This window comes from Ochlerotatus camptorhynchus, unplaced genomic scaffold (assembly GCF_037179485.1).
Source record: "Ochlerotatus camptorhynchus isolate MF236.1 unplaced genomic scaffold, CSIRO-AGI_Acam_v1.1 ptg000443l, whole genome shotgun sequence".
Lineage (NCBI taxonomy): Eukaryota > Metazoa > Arthropoda > Insecta > Diptera > Culicidae > Ochlerotatus > Ochlerotatus camptorhynchus.
Genome location: NW_027040929.1, coordinates 6,422,798 through 6,445,322, shown reverse-complemented (window position 1 = coordinate 6,445,322; position 22,525 = coordinate 6,422,798). Strand labels below are relative to the sequence as shown.

The following is a 22,525-nucleotide window of genomic DNA, read 5'->3' as shown; positions in this document are numbered from 1 at the left end:
TAAATACTGGGACGGGAGGGAATGTGTACTGTCATTTTAGATAGTTACATTTCACTCCAACAGTTGCAATGAATTTGACGCGCTCTTCTTAAACAAACCATTCCGTGGAAAGCTTAACATGTATTGCGAATTTCGTTATTGATTTTGTTGGATCATATTGTTGGAAGGAGATTCTCTTATTCCCGCGGGTTTCGCGTAAGTGCCTCTGCTTACGGGCCCGTCCAACCCTTTTTGGCCTTTCATACAGCAGTATGTTGAATTCAGAATGATGATGGAATTTGATCTTGCTGTTGAGTGGAGCCGCATGCAGGGCAAGACCCAAGCTAGGATGGTGGCTACTTACTTACATACATACATACACATCACATTCGTTGTCGTTTCTCAATTCCAATGATCAATTTGATCAATTTTCAATCGACGTGCACGGAGCTTTCGGATTACTAATGTTAACTAAAGGAATGAAGAAGCTACAGGGTCACCGTCAACGCCAATTGAAACGTAGCTTATTAGACTCGTAGTTCTTAATCGCTTTCTAACAAACCCATGCTGATCAGCAGTGATAATATGATGTATCGCAGGCTGAATAAAAACTTACAACATGCTCTCAAAACCTTCAGAAAACGGCTAAGAAAAGGAACTCCTCTGTAATTCTTGACATCATGTACGTTACCGGATGTATGGGTTGGTGTTATTAGAGCCTCATTCCACTTCGCAGGAAACACACTTTCAGCAAGTGATCGATTGAAGAGCGAGAAGCCGGTTGAACCAATGAAGCTAAGCACTCCTTGATGAAAGACGGTTGAAGCGTACTAATTAATTAATTAATTCCAACTTGTAGGTCCGCCACTCCCTGCACGATAGTAACTTAGCCTCCTGCAGCTCCACAATTTCCTCCACCTCGCGCTCGAGGCAATCCAAAGAAATCGAAGTTATCGAGGATCGAAACCGCCAATTATGGAACCTGGAACCGTCAAACGGCTTGATTTTCGTATTTTCCTCCATGTCTGAGCCCATAATCTCAAAGCAAACACGGCAGCAGTGTTAGGAAAATTATTCTCAAATCTCATTCATTGAGCCTCCTCCTCACAACGCCGAAAAATCACTCTAGCTTTAAACTTATAAAATCCTCTCAAAAGTCAATTGATAGCATGCTTATGCATGTTGTGTTAGTTTTCCAACCCATGATGCACAAACAATAGTAATAACAATGAATAGCGGCAACATATACAGAAATTAATTTTTGAACCTGAAAACTCATCGGTGATTTTTGCGACGTTGAATTTTGGAAGGCAAAACTCATAGGCGCATAAACTCATGCATGAGATTTGAGTTTTTGAGTTTTTCCGAACACTGCACGGCAGACACACACAATACTCGCCGACCGAATGACCCGGAGAGAAAGATTAAGCAACGGTTTCTCGTTGAAGAACACACTTGGGGGATGGACCATAGCTAAAATAGCCACTTTCTTTATGCAAACAATCGTACACGGAAATGAATTGTGCAGTAGAAACAACTATATTGGGGGTTTAAAACACCCACACACTACATTGTGTTTTGACAAGAAGCACAAATCTATACATAGCTGGAAAAAGGGCCTATCAGCTTTGATCGATTATCTTAATCGACTTTCTCTTTTGATAACCACGGCTATGAAAACAGTTTTCGTGCTATTTTTTCCACATAGCATGATAAAGGAGGTTCTTATCTATCGTCCAAATCGTCAAATACAATGGGAATGTTGTTGCAGCTGAGTTATTAACGAAAGCGAAAGTCGATGAAGAGAAACGATCAAAGCAGATAGGCCCTTTTTCCAGCTCTGTATAGAAATGTAGTCAAAGGTACTATCATAGAGGTAACTCTAAGACCAGAATATCCAGAAGAAACGTGCTCAACTTTTTGGCTCAGCTCTGGTACTCTCTTCGGTCCCAAGCTAATCCTCGAAACATAGGAAAAACCACGAACCCCTCATTTTATGTGTCAAATTTTCATAGCAAATAAAAAAAAAAACATAGTGTAGTACAAGAATTTCGACTAATATGGGGTACGTTAATCCACAGACAAACAGACATAACACTGGCAATTTGTTTATCGAACACGCATTTAACGGTCAATTTAAATGTTTTTAGTTGGTAGTACCGCCACCTGTGGCGCACATAGTCAATAATCCTTGCGTTTGACGTTTACACACTACCGCCATCTGTTCAGCGTACTACCCATCACAGTATACTCAACAGATGGCGGTAGTGTTTTAGTGACGATGTTTTATATTGAAAAATATTCAATGCGTTATGTCTGTTTGTCTGTGGTTTATCGATTTACTTGGGACCAATAGGCTATTCAAGTAGTGAGCCAATTTAAAATCGTTAGTTTTCACCGGTTGGTACTATGCAGTAAAAATTTACATAGCATTGTATTTTCTCAGAGTTGGTTGGAAATGCTATCTAACATGAAGCTTTAGTGTGATAATTTATTAGTTAGAGAATGGTCTTTGGATAGGTGGATGGATAGTTCCGTTAGAGTACAGCAGTATGAAAATTGGATAGAAGTTGAAATGAGAGAAGGGCCATTAATGCGACAGTACAAAGTCAAACGCACACTTTTTGCCTAACCCGTGCGATGTACGCGGAGATTTGAAGTATGTTTTAAAATCATTTGTAACAACAAATTTTAGTTTTAAATACTTTGTATCAATTCATTCTTCCTTTTTTGGCACTTTCCCTAATACAATCAACTTCAATTATTTATGCACGTGCATTTCGATGGTGCCACTCACTCTCTATCGCAAAAGGACATCTCCGCGTCGCACCAACAGCTTCGTCGGCTAGTAGCTCCCCCGTTGCATCGAATCGTCATTATCTTCTCCGTTCTGGCTACAGATTTCCGAGTCGCACAATATCTACTCCAACCAGGAGCGTAGCGGTAAAGTGTCACGCGGTTGGACACTCAAATCTGGGGTACACTATACTCCGCTTGGACATGGACTATCCGTACGTGTGTAATGCCACTCCCCCATAAGCGCTAGCAGGGTGGCCAGCAAACCGGGAAAACCGGGAATACCGTTAAATATCCGGGAATTTGAAAAGTAACCGAGAAAACCGGGAAAAACCCGGGAATTCGGTGTGAGAACCGCGAAAATAAATTAACCATACCATAGGAACAATTTTTTACACCTGAACTTCAGAATGAACCATTAAAACAGAGTGATCCTTTACCAAATGAATGTCTTGCTGCATAATTTTCTTCAGTTTCCCATCTTTAGAATTTAATCACTCAGCAATATTGCAAATTGCATGGTCCTTAAAAGAAAATATTGAAGATGCTGGACTTTGGAAACAAATATTTGTAAAAACCGAAACTGAATTATTCTTTTCCGGGGGTTTAATTTTTCGTTGCTCAAAATTCTCATGACATGAATTCCAAAATTATCTTGGAATTCTGCTCTGAATTATCTTGAAATTGTTCTGAGATAAACCAGAAAACACTTCGCGTAATAATTACCGTTGAATTCTTTTTGGATTTCCTTGCAACCCCTTCTGAGAATTTAATTTTAATCCTTCTTAGAATTCCCTTGAGCCTATCCGGAGACTTTGATTCCTTGGAGTATTTTAAAAAATTTCTTTCTAATTATCAGCATTTTTTTGCAATCAATTTTGTTTGAGTTCTGTGATGAATCTTTCGCACTAGGGTTGAAATTATTGCCAGAACATACTAAGAACTCTGTTTCTTGTTGAATTCTGATCATAATTCTCTTGGTATTCTTCTTAAAATTCATCTGTCATTTTCCTCACGATACCCATACAAATCTCATCAGAATCACGTAGGAATTTTCCTCAAAGTTTTGTTTCTCACAACTCCTTTTTAAATCTTATAAAATTACCTAACAATTTAATTGAAAAGTTGCATTCTTCTCCACAGAAATCCCCCCAGATTCATCTAACAATTTCTAAGGATTTCATGTCAAAATAGTTCTGGAATTCTGCTCAGAACTTCTGCTTCAAAAACTGTGTGGGAATCCTTCTCAATGTTTGTTTGAAATCAACGCTTTGAATTCTTATAATACTAAAAATTCCAGGGTTCTTTAATCACATTTTTTATCCTTTCAGTAAATTCCTTTCAGAACGTTCTTTTAAAAATGCGTTTAATTTGGTTTTTTTGTTGAATATTAACAAGCGGGAATTTTTTAAGATTTAAACCGGGAAAACCGGGAAAATACCGGGAATTTCAAAATGAAAATTCACTGGGAACCCTGCGCTAGGGAAGACCGATTAGAAAATTGTAGCGCAATAACGCTCGCTACGATCGCGGGTGATCGACGATAGCACTCACGTAATCAACGGATTTTTCCGTGATTTAATTTTAACATGCATGTTACTTGCATTTCCCGCATCGTAGTGGGTCTCACGGATTTGTCTGATTTTATAAAACTGTTATTCTACTGTACACATTCCGTTAGTAAAAGTTTAATACAGATGCTCTGAATTAATAACTGTGAAAGTGCATCAAGCACACTAAGTTGAGAACCGGCTTGCACAATCATAAAGGCCTAGAAGAAGAAGAACTCCAATGGAATTCATTTTTCCATTCACACTTAGAAAAAATTACCGACTTCGGAATTCCTTTACCGAATTTTCAACAGCTGAACGATCGGTAATGTTTTCGGTAATCGAGAAAATTACCGAAAAATCTGTAAATTGAATCAATAAAATTAGCTGTCAAATTTACCGAACGATCGGTAACATTTACCGAAAAAAACAGGCTTTATTTGTAATCGACTTTACCGGAAAACTGGAATTTTGGAGCCGAAAGATCTGTAATTTTATTTAAAGGTTACCGACTCAACTGTAATTGCGATAATCTTGTTTTGATGAATTTTCTTGATTTTGAAAATAAAATAAAATTCATTTTTCCTTAGTCATTATTTTATTTTGTTATTACGGATATGTTTTATGTAAAACGAAAACTCAAAAACTTACATGTAGCGCTGGCGGTTACTGCAATACATGCAAGAATTTGGCACCAGTCGTGGTCAATATGTTAATGTTACAAATTGCTCCACCGATAAACAAAAAGAAGTTCTCGACTGAAGGATTTGGCGCAACACTGAACACAGGGAAGTATTGAATAAATATACCAAATACTGTTTCTAGATCGTCGCCAACGCGAATGGCAATGGTACCCAAACATACTGCCCATCTTATCAGGGAAATTTCCTCGCACTACCAATAGTGGGATGCTTCCACTATCCTGCGGAAAGTCATCTTCGGGCTAGAACAAACAAATATGAATAAAGCAACTTATTTTGATTACACCTTACGTCTCACCAGTATCCAAAATATCTACGATCCGCTCATCTTGGTGTTGCAGCTGGTCCAAAACAGCCTCCATCATTTCACTTTTGATTGTTCACAATCAGTTTCCACTTCGAACATTTTCAAAGCCGGTCGCTGGGCCGGTCGAAAATAACAATATGGCGGATTTGACGTTTCTCGCTGTGTCCGTTACCGAACTCGGTAATGGAACGCTTTGTTTACCGAAACTTCAGTAAAATATTTCACCGGAGTCAGTGATGAAGCTGATTTACAGATCTGCCGGTAAAAATGTTTACCGTTTTCGTTAAATTGAAATGAAATCACCGAAATTCGGTAATTTTATTTACAGTTTTCAGTTTCAATAAAGCGAGAAAATACCGGAACATCTGTAATTTTTAGGATTACCGATCTAAGACGGTAATTTTATTTACCGAACTGTGGGTCTCTGTTTCAGTGTGACCCTCTTCTAAAGACCATTCTCTAGCTAATAAATTATCACTAATATGTTGATACATTAGGAATATATGGGTGGAAATCCACTTATGAGCGTCACAAAAATAAGGAGGGAAACGTTATTCAACATTTGAACATAATTTTCAATTTTTATTTTGTAGTAAGCATTGAGAAAAAAAAACAACATACATCGAAGCAGAGCAGATGAATCTTCGCAAAAAGACAAGAAAAAGGAGAAAAAGACGTCGGATACAAGATGCGATGGGGAGCCGCCTTTTTAGTTGGACGTTGAACAGATCAGCTAAGTTTACTTACATTTTAATGTGTTATTCACACAAATTTCAAATTGTTACAACTAAATACGCGCCAGAATAAAAAAGTTGGAAGTGTGAATGCATGATACATCGATGTGTTCATGCGGGGCTTATTGTATATGAAGGAGACCTCAGAATGTACGTGTAGAAACAGGGCTAAAAATGTTTGCACCTATGAAACAGGATAGATGCAGACAGTTTTTTTTCCATAAAAACACTGCCGGTTCAGTGCGCGCTGGATTGTTTTTTTTTTTTCTTTTGGTTTGTTTTTTCCGTCGATCTTGTTTTCCGTGCTGAGCACCAATGCTACCGACGTGCCAAGAAGGCAGCTCCCACACCTGGACCCTACCTATCGACCCATCAACTCATGAACCGGGGACCAACGGCTTTACTTCCCTTCCGAAGGAAGGCGTGATCAGAGATGTTATGCCTCAGAACATCCCGGCGGCGCCGACTGGGATTGAACCCAGGCCTGCTGGGGTGAGAGGTAATCACGCTTACCACTACACCACCGGCGCCGTTGGGCGATGGATTGTATCCACACACATATTTCTATTCCTATGAAACATGACCGATGCTTTCGGGGCATATTGCAGCAATGATTTTTGAGGAGTTCCAGATGAACGCAGTAGGCTCTGCCCGCGAAGGTTGGTTTTGTTTTCGCTGGCGCAGATTTCATCTGTTTTTCGCATATTTTTTTAATTGTACCAAATCAAACAACTATTAGTTTTCGCGTGTGGATAAGTGTAAATTAAGATCCATCACGTCTTAAGAAGTTTTTTTAGTGATATTGTAATTAACGTGAAAAATCTGGGACAAGAATTTGTTTCGAGTAGTGTTGCTATGGTGTCGCGTCGGTTGGTTTTTCATTTCGTTTGTTTTTGGTGCTTTGCCTCCCTCCCAAGAAGAGTTTTACCGGGTATTTTTTTTTTCTTTTCTTGGTGCTAGCGTTCTGCCTTCCGGAGGATGCACGCGAATGAGGTGTCAAGCAAAAATTCGGTGCAAATGAAAAACTTCGAATGTGATTCAAAATGTCGTGTTGGGTTGTAAAAACAACGCGGAAGATTTTTTCGATTACCGCGAGTAAACAAACCGGTCCTTTTTTGGAGGCAGAATTTGGTGAGATCCATCTGATTTATAATCAATCATAAATGCATATTTCCATATATTACTAAATACGCGCCAGATTTCAAAACATTTTGAAATCTGGAAGTGTGTTTGCAGTACCATTATTCATATGATAACGGTAGTGTTTACATGCGGGGCTTATTGTATGTGAAAGTAACCTCGGAATGGACGTGAATTACCAGGCATTCTGAAATGGGTTGCTGAATCTGCAGTAGAGCTATCGCTTTCTAACTCCCGGATTAAACTTGCTTCAAATTATAACATCAAGGATTGTTGTAAGCAAATTTCTTCCATAATACCACTGCCGGCCAGTGGGGGTTAGATTGAATACACACACACACATATTGCAGCAATGATTTTTGACAACATTATTTATCATCGTGGTCCCTGCCTTTCGTTCAGTGAAGGTTAAGGCGCGTTCTGCCAGGATGGTCGAGGCAGATTTCATGTGCGCGTAAGTGATGAACATTGTTATGTGCAATTCGCTTTAAAAAGTACGTTTCACATTTCATCACATGTAATTCCAAATATCCTGAACGAAATGTGGCGCTTGCGAAGATACGATATGACGGAACATTGATACTAATTGTATAAAACACAAGTAAATTCTTCCAGAAATTAATTAAGATAACATATTGAAAAGTGTGTTAGTTGTTAGTGAACAAATTTAATGTTACATTGAAATATTTTAAATTGTGTAAAATTTAAACGTTCCCTCATTCAACATCCGTTGAACCATTCTGAACGGCCATCCCGTTATGGTTATATCACATCATTGCTAATAATGTATATATCTATATCTTTTCCGGTACTATCGAGTCAACAAAGTAAGAAGTGTTCCAAAATGGAGCACATGCGATACAAAAATGGAGTGATGCTCGTTAAGAAAATACTCGGAGGCACTGTCCATTTTCCGCATTGGTGTTACGGTTTTATAAGACGCAACCAGGAACTCAAGATCATCATACAAAGATAATGGACGTCGAAATATCGTAAAACACATCAGAAATAACATGTGAGACTTTCGGGAGACTAGTAGCGACTAGCAGTTATGCAGAGAAGGACAAAGAGTTCACAAATAGGCACGAAAATTGGACAGAAGGCTGAAGAAGAAACAGCAAATGTTGATGAGATCGTTTTGAATTTTTAATTTTTATTATTTACTGATGTATGTAAGGTAGCCACCATCCCTTCGAAGATCTTGTCTTGTATGCAGCTCCACTTAATAGCAAGATCAATTTGAGCTACCGATCTGAATTCACAATATCGCTGTATGAAGGGCCAAAAACGGTGGGGTGGACCCGTAAGCAGAGGCACTTACGCGAAATCCACGGGAATTTAAGAATCTCCTTCCAACGATACGATCCAACAGATCGAATAACGCAATTCGCAATACTTATTAAGCTTCCTACAGGATGGTTTGTTAAGAAGGGCTCGTCAATCTCCATGAAACTGTTGGAGTAGAATTCACACCATCACAATCGAATCGGTAGGATAAAGAAAATGATAGTGTTTATTCCCTCCTAGACTCCGGTTGTCATACCACTCCAATCGTCCAGTTCCAGGTCAAATGATACCCTGATGCTCCCTCCCAACCCAGTATTTATTTATATATATAGTAAACATATGTAATGGAGAAATGAAATATATCAGAACATTAAAATACGTAATAATGAAAATACATTTATATGGATTAAAAAACTGGTATTCCGCAATGAAAATAATAATTATTTTACATACAATATGATGCAGCTCTATGTCTCCTCAGCTCCCAATAAGGAAGATGTAACCCTGAAATTTCCAGGTTATATTATGCAAATAAATATTTTTAGCTAGAATGATACTTGATATGTTTGTGTTGTGTTATGTTGCGGGAGAGCTTGGGATTAAACCCATGATATTCTGCTCATTAAGCAAAACCGATCCCTCTAAGGTTATCGAGCATCTCAAAACCAAAACACTCCACGGCAAAACATGATTAAGCCCTCACCTGGTATGTAATGAACAACAGAAATACGCGATAATTCATATATTTTCAGCATATGATGCAATATCACAAGATTTTTACAAAACAGATAATGAACGATTCAGATTTCTTTTCAAGCTGGCACTATGCTTCCCTGGAGCCACTCATAATAGCTAACATTAAGAATAAAATATAATCAAATATAATTTACAATAATATTAAATGATTTAAAGTCAATAATGAAAGATATGTAGTACTATGTAGTATATGTAACACTATACATATACGTTAACCAATAGCTAGCTTAGCTTAGATTGACTGCACATATCAATGTTTGCTACTCCGTGATTGATCAGAATCAGTGAAATTGTACAATGAATCAACTGAATGGGGCTGGGAGTGACCGTCCATTCTCATTGTACAACTTTCAGTGACTCTATATGTTGTAGATCAATAACGGCGCCGGCCACGTCCTTGCAATCAGGTGGGAGTAGGGAAGGAATATTAGAGTGACCTTTGTTGTTTGTGGGCCGTGTTTACCTCTGCACTCCAACAAAAGACACAGAAAAGGAGATTTTGTTAGTAAGTTGGGTTCGTTGGATCAGGATTCACCTTGATAAGTGATGCGACCATGGTTTTAAATGAATCAGTGTTATCATGCATTAAAGGGTGATACGATCAAAATTTGGTCAAGGGAAAACGCGTGTAAATCGGTGAAATCGTTTATTTAAAAAATCAAATTAAATTTCTTTTTCAAGTTCAATTAGTATACAATTCAGGAAAAATATTCAGTTAGGCTTCCGCTTTTCCAAATCCGAATTACCGGGCCTTACGGTTGACCCCTGCCATCAGATTTTGTACAGCCACCTTGTCCACCTTCTTCGCCGCAGAAAGCCAGTTTGCCTTGAACTGCTGCTCGCCCTTAGCAGTTTTTTTGGTCTTCTTTAGGTTCCGCTTGACAATAGCCCAGTATTTCTCAATTGGGCGGAGCTCTGGCGTGTTGGGAGGGTTCTTGTCCTTGGGAACCACCTGCACGTTGTTGGCGGCGTACCACTCCATGGCCTTTTTACCGTAATGGCAAGATGCCAAATCCGGCCAAAACAGTACGGAACAACCGTGTTTCTTCAGGAAAGGCAGCAGACGTTTATTCAAACACTCTTTCACGTAAATTTCTTGGTTGACAGTCCCGGAAGCTATGAAAATGCTGCTTTTCAAGCCACAGGTACAGATGGCTTGCCAAACCAGATATTTCTTTGCGAACTTTGACAGTTTCATGTGCTTGAAAACATCTGCTACCTTTCCCCTTCCTTTTGCCGTATAAAACTCCTGTCCCGGAAGCTGCTTGTAGTCGGCTTTGACGTAGGTTTCGTCGTCCATTACCACGCAGTCAAACTTCGTCAGCATCGTCGTGTACAGCCTCCGGGATCGCGCTTTGGCCGTCGTATTTTGTTTATCATCGCGATTTGGAGTCACTACCTTCTTGTAAGTCGATAGTCCGGCTCGTTTTTTGGCTCGATGCACGGTTGTAGACGATACACCCAGCTTATTTGCGGCATCTCGGAGAGAGAGGTTAGGGTTTCGCTTGAAACTACCGGCAACTCTCTTTGTCGTCTCAGCGGCTTCCGGTTTTCGATTTCCCCCCGATCCAGACTTCCTGGCTGTCGACAAACGTTCCCCAAACACTTTAATTACATTTGTAACGGTTGATTTGGCAACTTTTAGCGATTTTGCCAACTTTGCGTGCGAGTAGCTCGGATTTTCGCGATGCGCGAGCAAAATTTTGATACGCTGCTCTTCTTGCTTGGACGGCATTTTGACAACTGAAGAGTGAATTCCAAAATCAAAATAGGAGCAACATTCTACACACACACACCTTCAAAATGAGGGGTGTTCAGGTTTTTTAAATGCAAAATTGAAAGAAATACGTCAAGTTGATATTGACCAAATTTTGACCGTATCACCCTTTATACTTGGATTTGCCCGAAGCCAAAACTAAATGGTGTATCCTTGGGGCTTATTTCGGGTGTCACTACACGGTGATAAGCAAGTTATACTCAGAATAAGAGCCGTGATTACCGTACAAATCAAATGGGAATCACTTCACCGTGACGACAAGTGACAACTTTTCACCGTGATGTGACACCCGTAATAAGCCCCATTATAATATAAATCTGAAGACGTTCCATCATCGAAATGCTGAAAATAAACTTAGAGCATGAGTCAAATCAACAGACAAAACTAGGGTGAAAGCTGTAAGAGTGAATCATTACAGTATAAATCTAATGATGTTCCGTCATCAAAGAGCTGGAAGAAAACTCAAATAATTTAAATCAATAGATCCAGTCTGAATAAAGGCTGCAAAAAGAGAATAATTATACAGCAATGGCCCCATTTTGTCAGCTAGCAAAGTATGTGTATCTTAAACATTCATCTTGAAGGAGGAAGGTATGAAATTACAATTATGTGGAATTATTGAAAAATAACAGTCTGATGCGCGGAGAGGTTGACAGGATCGGGTCATAACTGTAATGTGAATATTAGAAAGAATTATCATCATCAAACTATTCTTGAATTGACCTGGAAGAATGCTTGTCAATAATTGTTATACAGATAAGTTAAATTGATAAACTAAATGGTTCAAACAACAGGTCGTATGAATAAAAGCGTTTACTTTACTTTTCCCGTAAGAAAAGCACGGGAAAGTAAAGTAAACTCTTTTTATTCATACGGCCCAACAACTCCAGCCTGTAAAAAAGCTGAAAATAGGGAATCTTTACAATGTGGATCCCCCACGGTCTTCTACTCAGTAAGCAAAAGCCGCTTTTTGCAGCCTTCATTCAGACTGGATCTATTGATTTAAATTATTTGAGTTTTCTTCCAGCTGCCGCAGCCACCAGACTAGTCGAGCTGCTCAATTTAAATATTGAAACCTTATTTTGTGAAGTTCACCAAATCAGTCCAACTGAATCCCTTGCAAGCAGCTATCTCACGCTTGGTGTAGTAGCTCCGATCATAGACCCGCCCTACGGGGATCAATCCTCTGGTCGAATGTAGTCGATTGCTCCATGACGCGAACACGAAGCGACCGCTAACAAAATCATACAACGCGTAAACAAACTGAAATCAAAAACTATCACACGCCACAAATTTCTGTACCGGGAGCACAAGCGTAGAAAAAAACAAACAACACAGATAGCGACATCTCTTCTGATGTTTTAATTTTTATTATTTACTCACATATACAAAACAATGCTGGCATGCTGGGATTGGGATGGACCATCAGGGCACCCGATTGAAGCGATTTGGATGGGGAGAGTGAAACTGTCAACTCCCTGTTGTTAACATCTCGTGGAAAAAGGGCGAGCTCTTCTCCACACTTATTGGGGTATCCTTCTGTTGAACGGCTCGTTTCTTGACCAATTGTATTGTGGCTGGAAGGAGATTCTCTACCATCCCGTGGAGGCGTATAGGTGAATTTACCTATCGATCCACCAAACCCGTTTTTGGCCCTTCATACAGTGACATGTTGAAGACAATCAGAGGTTATTAAGCTTGATCAAATCAAACAATAAGGAGCACCCACTGCTATCGGAATTAGTGGTAGACAATTATCATAGGAACATCATCGTTCCATCAATTTATGCTGCGAAGTTTGGCCAAGTTGATTCCGCAAGATCGTTCTTCACAGATGGATCACTAATAGAGGCGTCCGCTGGTTTTGGTATTTATAACGAATTTCATAGCGTCTCCCGAATGCTTCATGCTCCTTGTTCCGTATATGTTGCTGAATTGGCGGCAATACACTATACGCTAGAAACGATCGCCTCACTTGCACCAGATCACTATTTTATTTTTACGGATAGTCTCAGTTCTGTCGAGGCTATTCGCTCCATGAGGCCGGTAAAGCACTCCTCGTATTTTCTCATGAAAATACGAGAGCTTCTGAGTGCTTTATCTTTAAGATCTTTTGTCATCACCTTTGCATGGGTCCCATCTCATTGCTCGATTCCGGGCAATGAGAAGGCGGACTCACTTGCTAAGGTGGGCGCTATGCAAGGCGATATTTACGATCGACAAATCGCCTACAATGAATTTTTCTTCATTTATCGTCAACAGTCGCTCGCCAGCTGGCAAAATAAATGGAGTGAAGGGAGTTTGGGACGATGGCTATTCTCGATCATCCCTAAGGTGTCGAAGAGTCCTTGGTTCAAGGGGTTGGATGTGGGTCGAGACTTCATTCGTCTGATGTCTCGGCTCATGTCCAATCACAATTCGTTAAACGCTCACTTGTTTCGTGTTGGGCTGGGAGACAGCAATCTCTGTGAATGTGGACAAGGTTACCAAGACGCCGATCACATCCTTTGGTCTTGTGCTGAGCATCGTGGAGTCAGATCTGAGCTGTGCGATTCCCTTCCCAAACCTTAGATTGTAAGTTTGATTAACTTTGTGTTTAGTTTCCCAACAAACAATTTGAGCTGATTAAAAGCTGGATAAGCAGTTTTTCAGCTGAAGAAGCAAATATTTGCCAGAATAAGCTCTTATTCAACATTTAATGTTTGTTGGGTTGTGTATTGTGCGTGTAGTTTTTTTTTATGTTTGTTTTCAAGATGAATAGAAATAAGTTCATGTTTTAGGATTAATTAAATATTTGTATAATAAATCATATTTCAAACCTCCTTCTCCCTTTCCCCATCCAAAAAATTGTAAATCTCCACTAACCTCGAGACGACCGCGAGTAATCGGTTCAATTCCTTTAACTCTAGATTTAAGACATTAATCATGTATAATGCAAATGATAACTCGGCTCTGTAAAGTTTATTCGATTGAGCCTGTACCAATAAATTAATATAAAAAAATAAACAATTATCATCCATCATACATACATTATTTATCATCGTGGTCGTTTCACATTTTTTTACCGTGTGTAAAAATTAGGGTTTGTAAATCACTTCTAGAAATAACAAATCAGGCGTAAAATTTGATAACGGCACAAAAGCTTTTGTAAACAAACTTTTTAATGCACTTTAAACGCGAACCGAAGTATACTCACGCAAACCAACAACTTCATCGGAAAGGGACAACTATCACCTTACCTTTCCGAAAGTGGTATTGGTTTGCGTGAGCGTACTTTGGTTTGCGTGTAAAAGACCTTAGAAAGTTTGTTTACAAATGCTTTTGTGCCGTTATCAAATGTTATGCCTGAAATATCATGCCTCGTAACGTGGGTAGATCACATTTTCGTGGTACATTACGGGATGTAAGATCTACCACCGATTCCTAGTCTTGACTACTTCAAACTAGGGGAACAGAATTTGATGATCTTGAAACAAGGCAAAAATGAGTTAGTTAGTCATCATCTATGTGATTCCTAATCTTATATTCGTTGTTCCCTAGTTTGAAGTGGTTAACACTAGGGTTCTGATGCATGGTCATTATCGGTGTCATTGTTTAATTTTGTTGCTAAGGAATCCAATTTTGACTGACAAGTTCCAACACTCCGAAGGGTATAAATAGCGGGAAATTTCAATTAGATATGCGATAAATGCAAGAATGACAACTGTAAAAAATTGAATACTTCATCATTTCTCACTAGTGATGGAGTAATACGACATGCACTAAACTAAGGACACGGGATATACTACAATAGATCAAATTACTGGTCCCGAACAGAGGAAAAAAACAAATATCATACTTGTATGAGCTGATTTGCTATGATTAGTTAGAAAATAACTTAATATCACATGTTTGTAATGATTGGCTCTTAAGTAACATTTGTTCAACCTCACCCTATTTATGTATTTTAGTGTTGATTATAAAAAAACTTACCCTTGATTCTAGTTTGGAGTTTTCTGTCTTCAAGTTGTTGCGCTCACTTTCTACCTTCTCTAGTTTTGCCTTTAAAACTTGCAGTTCATTGGTAGCGATCTTCAACTGCTCCTCGGTGCGATGCACATTCAACAGAGGCGTAACCCTCACTAACAGTCGCCACCAGGGCCATTCGCGAACATTTAGGAATGCTCGCACATTACGTTGAATACATCTGACTGCAAGTTCCTGCGTGAAGGAAGAGATAAAGGAAAAAATTGAATTCCGTTACATATATGTGAACCGCGAGACAGACACCTAACAACAACCTTTTTAGTGTGAAGTAATGAAATGAAACAGAGTATCTTTATCGTTCAAAATTACAAAAACAAAATTCAATTCAGAAACCGATTGTGAAAATGAATTGATTACCTGAATTCGCTTTTGAGCTAGCCGTTTCCTAGACAGATAACCACGGCAGTAAGCTTGAAGTTGTGTGATGCGGTCAGACAACAGCTCATCACGCTTTGCCTCCAATTGGTTTAAAACACCAGAACGAAAGAGAACCTGCAATGTGGAGAATTACAGTTGACATTAAAACAGTCTGAATAACACTCATAAATTCATAATTCATAATTAAATAATAACTGAGTGATATCACGTTTTGCATACAAATTTATAACGTTATTACCAGCTGTATTTAGAATATCTGTCTAATTAGATGGGGCTGCCATAGACATAAATAATTTGTTTTATCTTAAATCATACTATCGCCAACTAGAGCTCTTTTTCTCACTGGCTGGTGACTTAGTTGTGTAACATTTTATCGGTAGGACTGAACACAAGACATTGAGAGCTGCTCTGCAGCCATGACTTACAGAAATTTGTATACGATAAAACTTGATACATATAAATCTATATATTGAATGTTGAAACGTAAAAACTATGCCTAAATTAGTGTAAAATGGCGTCAAAAATAGATTTAAAAAATCACCAACGTAAAAGCCCCATAATATTTAATTATTTATGGTGGTATGCAAGAGCTGCAAGAAGTTTAAGTCAAAGGGTGCCAAGTATTTGGAATTGAAATTGCATCAAATTTGTCCGATAGGTATCTTCCAAATTATGGACCTTGGTAATAAAACATACACCTTACCTTGTAGCATACCACAATTAGAAAAACATCACCTTGTAAATCAGTCATGGTGGCGATTTTCAATATTGCTTTACCTGCAATATCTTACAGATTACGTAACTTTGCCTTTTATTTACAGCTGTGGCAAATAAAGCTGTCATTTTTCAAGATATTAATTAAAATTTCTTAAACTTTGGCTGCTGATTGATTGAATATCGATGGCTACACCACCAGCGACGGCTTATTGAACACATTGTATCTCTTTTCTACATCAATCGAAACAATTGAAATGTTTAGATCATTCAGACTTTTATGTTCGTCGAACATATTAAAAAATTAAAAAAAGAGTATCTAATTAATTCTAAATAAATGAAACATAGGTTAATTTTTGGTGTATTCATTTAAAATAAATAATTTAGTTAATTAATAATCGTTATTTTTTCAGATTATGTGCATGGTTATTTTTTGGTATAAATATATTGAGAAATAGCTAGTTAAGTGAAAGATTAACCATATTACATAATCAGCCAAATCTCAGAAGTTTGTCATTCAAATTGTGTGAAATTTAGTAGAACTTCGTATGGGACACTAGTTTGTCTAAAAGCTCTACAAATTGCATATAATTGGTAAACAAAAGATATACAACGGTTTTAGTGACAGTTTGGTTTTAGCTGGTTCTATTGTGCTGACACTCACTATATATTCACTACGAGGAAAAGTTAATGGAAAGTTGGGCAAGATGGCCATAACATAAAAACTGGGTCATTTGGCATAATTTCCGCTTTTTCATAATCTCCCCTTATGAAGTAGCGCGGGTATAATATTTTGTCTTTTCTTTTGTTTTTCGATTATTTTGCCTTTTCTTTTTATGAGCTGTTAATTCCAATGAACAAACGAAAAAAGAAAATAATTATTTATTGAGGCAGGGCCGGCGTAGGTAGTGGTAGCATCCATGTAACTCACGCTAAAGGCCATGAGTTCGAATCTCATCCCCACATTAGGACAAGTCATGAATAACCTGAAATGTGTTAAAGTGACTAGGGTTAAGATCTAATTTCCGTCAAGCACAACCTGCAGTTTATTTCTCTTTTTCGAACGGGATTAGCTTAGCTTTGAAAGACTGCACATAAATATCAATGATTGCTACTCCGTGATTGATCAGAATCAGTGAAATTGCACATTGAGAATCAACTGAATGGGCCAAGTTTCAGTGACTCCATATTTAAAGATCAATAACGACGCTGGCCACGTCCTTTCAATCAGGGGGAGGAAAGGGGGAATATTAAAATAGCCTTTGTTGGTTTGGGAACCGTGTTTACCTCTGCATCCCCACAAAGGTTACAGAAGGGAGATTTTGTTAATTGGTTAGGTTCGTTGGATCAGGATTAACTTTGATAAGTGATTTGACGTAGTTTTGATATAATGTATGGAATAATATCCCACATCATGCATACGTCATATATTACCGAGAAAACTCATTTTTACGCAGTTTCCAGTTCACCACCATACAGCAGGGTGGTTTATTTATGTTTATCAACCGATGTAGACTAGTACAAATACATATACAAATTTGTTTTTTTAAGAATATTAAAAAACAAATTGTCTGCTATTCTATTTTTACTTCTTACGACTACGAGTTATGATTCCGTATGGAGTTAAAATATTATTTTAGCTTATGACGAGACATTGAAAAGTCAAGCAGTACCGACTGTAAGACGCCATCATGCGATTTAATGGCCCAAATTTTGCATAATTTGTGCGATGATGGGTTATGGCAAATAAATTTCGATTTCTGAGTTGTCGAGTAGGTGCATAAAATTTTGATTTTGATAAAAGTTCTGCTGAGTTAAGGCGCTGCAAAACGATATCGTTTACAAACGAAACCATTGCATATTCACGTCGCTCTTTTAATGTTTGTATGTTTGAAATGATGTAATGAATGTAATATAAATAGCTTTTGTACTGATTCTAATCTTTCTTCGTGCGTGATTGAAAATTGAGACCATGCAATGCTGCAATATTCAAGTATTGATCTCACATAGGCAATATATAGTATAATGAGAGAGAGAAGGATTAGTATTTTCCATTTAATTCCACTACTTTATTTGCTTATCCTTGACACTTGTCAAGGATAAGCAAATAAAGTAGTGGAATTAAATGGAAAATACTAATCCTTCTCTCTCTCATTATACAGGTATTCCACTAAGACGCCCACATTCATCAGGATTCAATATATAGTGTTTTAATTGTGTATGGGTCCTGAAAGTTATAGCAAAAGCGTTTGATAAAGCCTAGCATGTTATTTGCCCTGTGAATTATTGTATTGTAATGGTCTAAGTAAGTTAGTTTGGAGTATAAGATAATCATTAAAAATTAAATTTCTACATTCTGATTTTCTAATGCAATTGAAATGTTTGATGGTTTTCTTTTTCTGCTAAATGATATTAAGTTGCATATTTTTACGTTCAGATCTAATAGGCTTTTTTATGTGTAATTCACTTTGGAATATATTGTTGTTTTCATCATTTCTTATCTCCAAAAAGAGCTTCATGTCGTCGGCATAGATTAGCAATTTTATTTTTTGAGAATGAAGGAAATGTCGTTTACATACAGAATAAAAAGAAGATGTCCCAATTGAGAGCCTTGGGGGACTTTCAACCGAATACTATCTCACTAGCGATTGTATACGACTATTATACAATTTTCGATCAGGATCGAGCATTTCGGAACTAATACTGCACAACTTTTAAGCAATCTGAACCGAACTTTTTTGCGTTTAAAAAATCACCTTTCAATTCACCGAACAACAGCGACCTTGCGCCACGACCTGGCTAATTTCCTAAAAAGATATATAAAAACAATAAAGGCACGGTATTACCAAGCCGGAGGCGGCGGGTTTGATTCCCGGTCCGGTCGAGGGAATCTTTCGGGTTGAAAATTTTCTCGACTTCCCTGGGCATAGAGTATCATTGTGCTTGCCCCACAATATACAAATTCATGCATTGGTATTGGCATCGAAAGCTCTCAATTAATAACTGTGGAAGTGCATTTAGGACACTAAGTTGAGAGCACGCAATAAGCTAATATGCTTGAAATGCGAATAAGAAGAAGAAGATATATAAAAAAAACACCATGTCGGCCACAAACCTAGGCACAAATGCTCTTGGGCTACGTATTTTACAAATAATATTCGCCTTAATATTTCACGAACGCTTAAGTGAGCTGCTGTTCATAAATAAACAAACACGACTTGCAATGACAACCGTCACTTTTCCACCATGGCCCTTATGATCGTGTTTGGGAGGATGTTAATGTCACATTAAAATATAATTGGTAAAAGCTAAGCCTACATTCTCGATTAGTGATGAACTAGCCTCAGGCTAAAAATCACTTTAATCTACAAGAAAATAGATTCGCGGTCGCGATCGCGACATTCATCGTCTCCCCCAAAACGAATCATGCTTAAACACTAACAAAATTTTAACGCTCGCACCACAGGAGTGGAACTTCAGATCAGAAAGTGGCTCCACTGGTCATTTGCGAACACTAGCGCACCTAGCGGTAGAAGGCATCTTCGGCCTGCAGTTAAGATAGGCAGCATGCTATGATAGTGTGAGTGCACATAGAAAGCCTATGTGGAACGCTACCACATCACATCGCTCGTTGAGCAGAAAAACGAGCACTTTTTGATTCACCGATTTGTTTGCACTTCCCCTTCTGTTCTGTGCTCGCACCCTACCGTAATCCGAGCAACACACCAAACGTAATAAACGTGAATCAACAGCAATGAAAACAACAATCATAAAAGAACCTCTAACTGGAACGCACTAAACAAATCAGCTCATGATCAGCGTCCGATGGCGATCTAGACAGAAGCTTCCACGCACACCCTCTGTACGACATGATCAACACTTCTTCCATATCACCTTCAATCCCGCCCGCTCAAAAACTGCAAGGACGAATGTATTTTCGATATCTTTTCTTCTTCGAACACACCACACTCGCTTAGACTGAAAACTAGCTCATCGAATCAAACAATAGACCAACCGTAAGCAAGGTTATACCGGATCACAAAAGAGAATGTGAGAGCAGCACACAAAGCACTATTGCAGTACCAGTTCCGGAACAAAACGTTTGCAAAAAAAACAAACAAATTATGAATTAATCCGATATAAATAAAATCCGATCACCGGGTAACAATATCGTAACAAATGTATGCGAAAACCTAATTTTTCAAATCATCACACGCCAAAACATGCCACCGCTCTGCTCGGCTGCCCTTACAGCAATCTTTACCTGTCTTTTGACGTAGAACTACGTCTTTGTCGACTATACTGGGGTGCAAATCAAAAAATATGTGTGGTGAAATAGTATTAGGTTGTGAACGCTTGTAACTTTGTCATTTATAGATGAAATTAAAATCCAAATACGCCAATCGATAGGATATTACTTAACGAATCTGCTAAAATAAATACTTTTCCAATTTTTAATCTTAAAACTTTTGAAAAATGCGCGACTTATTATTTTATCACTGTTTTCATGAAATACTCACTATTGAGAAATGATCAAGTATTATTCGATTTTTTTTACAGTTGCCACTTTTGCATTTATCGCAAGGATCCGACTCTAATTGAAATTTCCCACTATTTATACCCTTCGGAGTGTTGAAACACCCTCCAAAGGCGCGCCCCTTTGTCAGTCAAAATTGGATTCCTTAACAACAAAATTAAGGTATGACACCGATAATGACCATGCATCAGAACCCTAGTCTTGACCACTTCAAACTAGGGAACAACGAATAGAAAATTAGGAAACTCATAGATGAAGACAACTAACTAATTTTTTTCCTTGTTTCAAGATCATCCTCGGTAGACAAAGCCGAGTCTTGTCACTATCAACAAGGCATAAAAAGTAACAAGGACTAAGATGTGTTCCTTGGAAAAATTCTATTCCCCTAGTTTGAAGTAGTCAGGAACTAGAGAACAACGAATAGAAGATTAGGAATCACATAGATGAAGACAACTAACTCATTTTGACGTAGAACTACGTCTTTATCGACTATACTGGAGTGCAAATCAAAAAATATGTGTGGTGAAGGAGTGTTAGGTTTCGAACGCTTGTAACTTTGTCATTTATAGATGAAATTTAAATCCGAATACGCCAATCGATAGGATATTACATTACGAACCTGCTGAAATAAATATTTTTCCAATTTTTCTGTAATTAAACTTTTGCAAATGTACAAATGATAATTTTATCGCTGTTTTCATGAAATAAGCCTTTTTCCCAAACCCAGTCATCATAAACGAATACCACTTGGTTGCACATCATTCTGCTTGAACCTGAACAGATATAAATCAGCGCTGCTCTCCTGCCTCTGCTCATTACCGCTTCGGATAGCGTGGCACTAGGTCCTGCAGCAAGCAGGACCAAGTCAGCTGCCAAAGGTGGATCACGGCGTGTCCACCACAATGAGGAATGAGACTTGAAAAAACGTGCATGTAAAACCCCCTCCCCCTTAACAACCTCTCTCCCTACACCCTTAACATAACCCGAAAAAGACATGGACTTTGACGATCACTTTTTCCGGGAAATAAATTTTAAGCAAACTACAATCATTAGTAAAAACAGAAGTTTTTCCCTTAATTTATCCCCGCACCAAAACTTTCAAATTTGAGAAAAAAATTTGCTTGAAAGCAAAGATATCTAATTAACAAGATATCCCACTAATCAATTCCTCATACAAGGCATATAGTTACCACCCTTATGTGATCGCAATGCTATCTGTTGAGTGCACATTGAAATTGTTGGGAGTTCCCCACCAACTTTACCACCAGGGCTCAATAACTGACAGGTATCAGCATGACAGATGTCAACGCAGACGTTGATGGTCAACCGAGGGAAGAGGACGATATCATCCTCGTAGTCATCATCATTATATTGTGATAGCCTGATTCTTACTTATTTGCTTCGATCATTACCACTTTATACGCAACAGCAACACTTGAGAAGACAATCACACATCCAAGCGCGCATCATGATGTGCTTGTAATATGCTTTCGAACGAAAGAGTTTCCAATATACCACCGGTATCTGTAAGATGCAAATCTCTAATAGTAATTGATGATATGCGGAGCTCTTGTTCAACATAATCTTAATAAGCATAGAAGTAAACATGGGAAAAACCCCTTCCCTCTCTCTAAAGAATTATTCCACTACCACTGGAATGCAACGTATCTAAATCATTGCTAAACGTGATAAAATATCAGGCATAACATTTGATAACGGCACAAAAGCATTTGTAAACAAACTTTCTAAGGCCCTTTACACGCGAACCAAAGTACGCTCACGCAAACCAATACCACTTTTGGAAAGGTGATAGTTGCCCCTATCCGATGATGTTGTTGGTTTG

The 22,525-nt window shown here is 38.3% G+C and overlaps 1 protein-coding gene across 2 annotated transcripts in view; it reads right to left on the bottom strand.

Annotated features, from left to right (window-relative positions):
* Positions 1-22,525, bottom strand: part of Mhcl (Myosin heavy chain-like) — a 138,450-nt gene that overhangs the window by 47,456 nt on the left and 68,469 nt on the right. For both annotated transcript variants that reach the window (XM_065234855.1, XM_065234856.1), the window contains 2 exons: positions 15,411-15,545; positions 15,000-15,227 (listed from right to left, as the gene is read on the bottom strand). In XM_065234855.1, the coding sequence (XP_065090927.1) occupies positions 15,000-15,227; positions 15,411-15,545 (363 nt within the window). The remainder of the gene's footprint in view (positions 1-14,999; positions 15,228-15,410; positions 15,546-22,525) is intronic.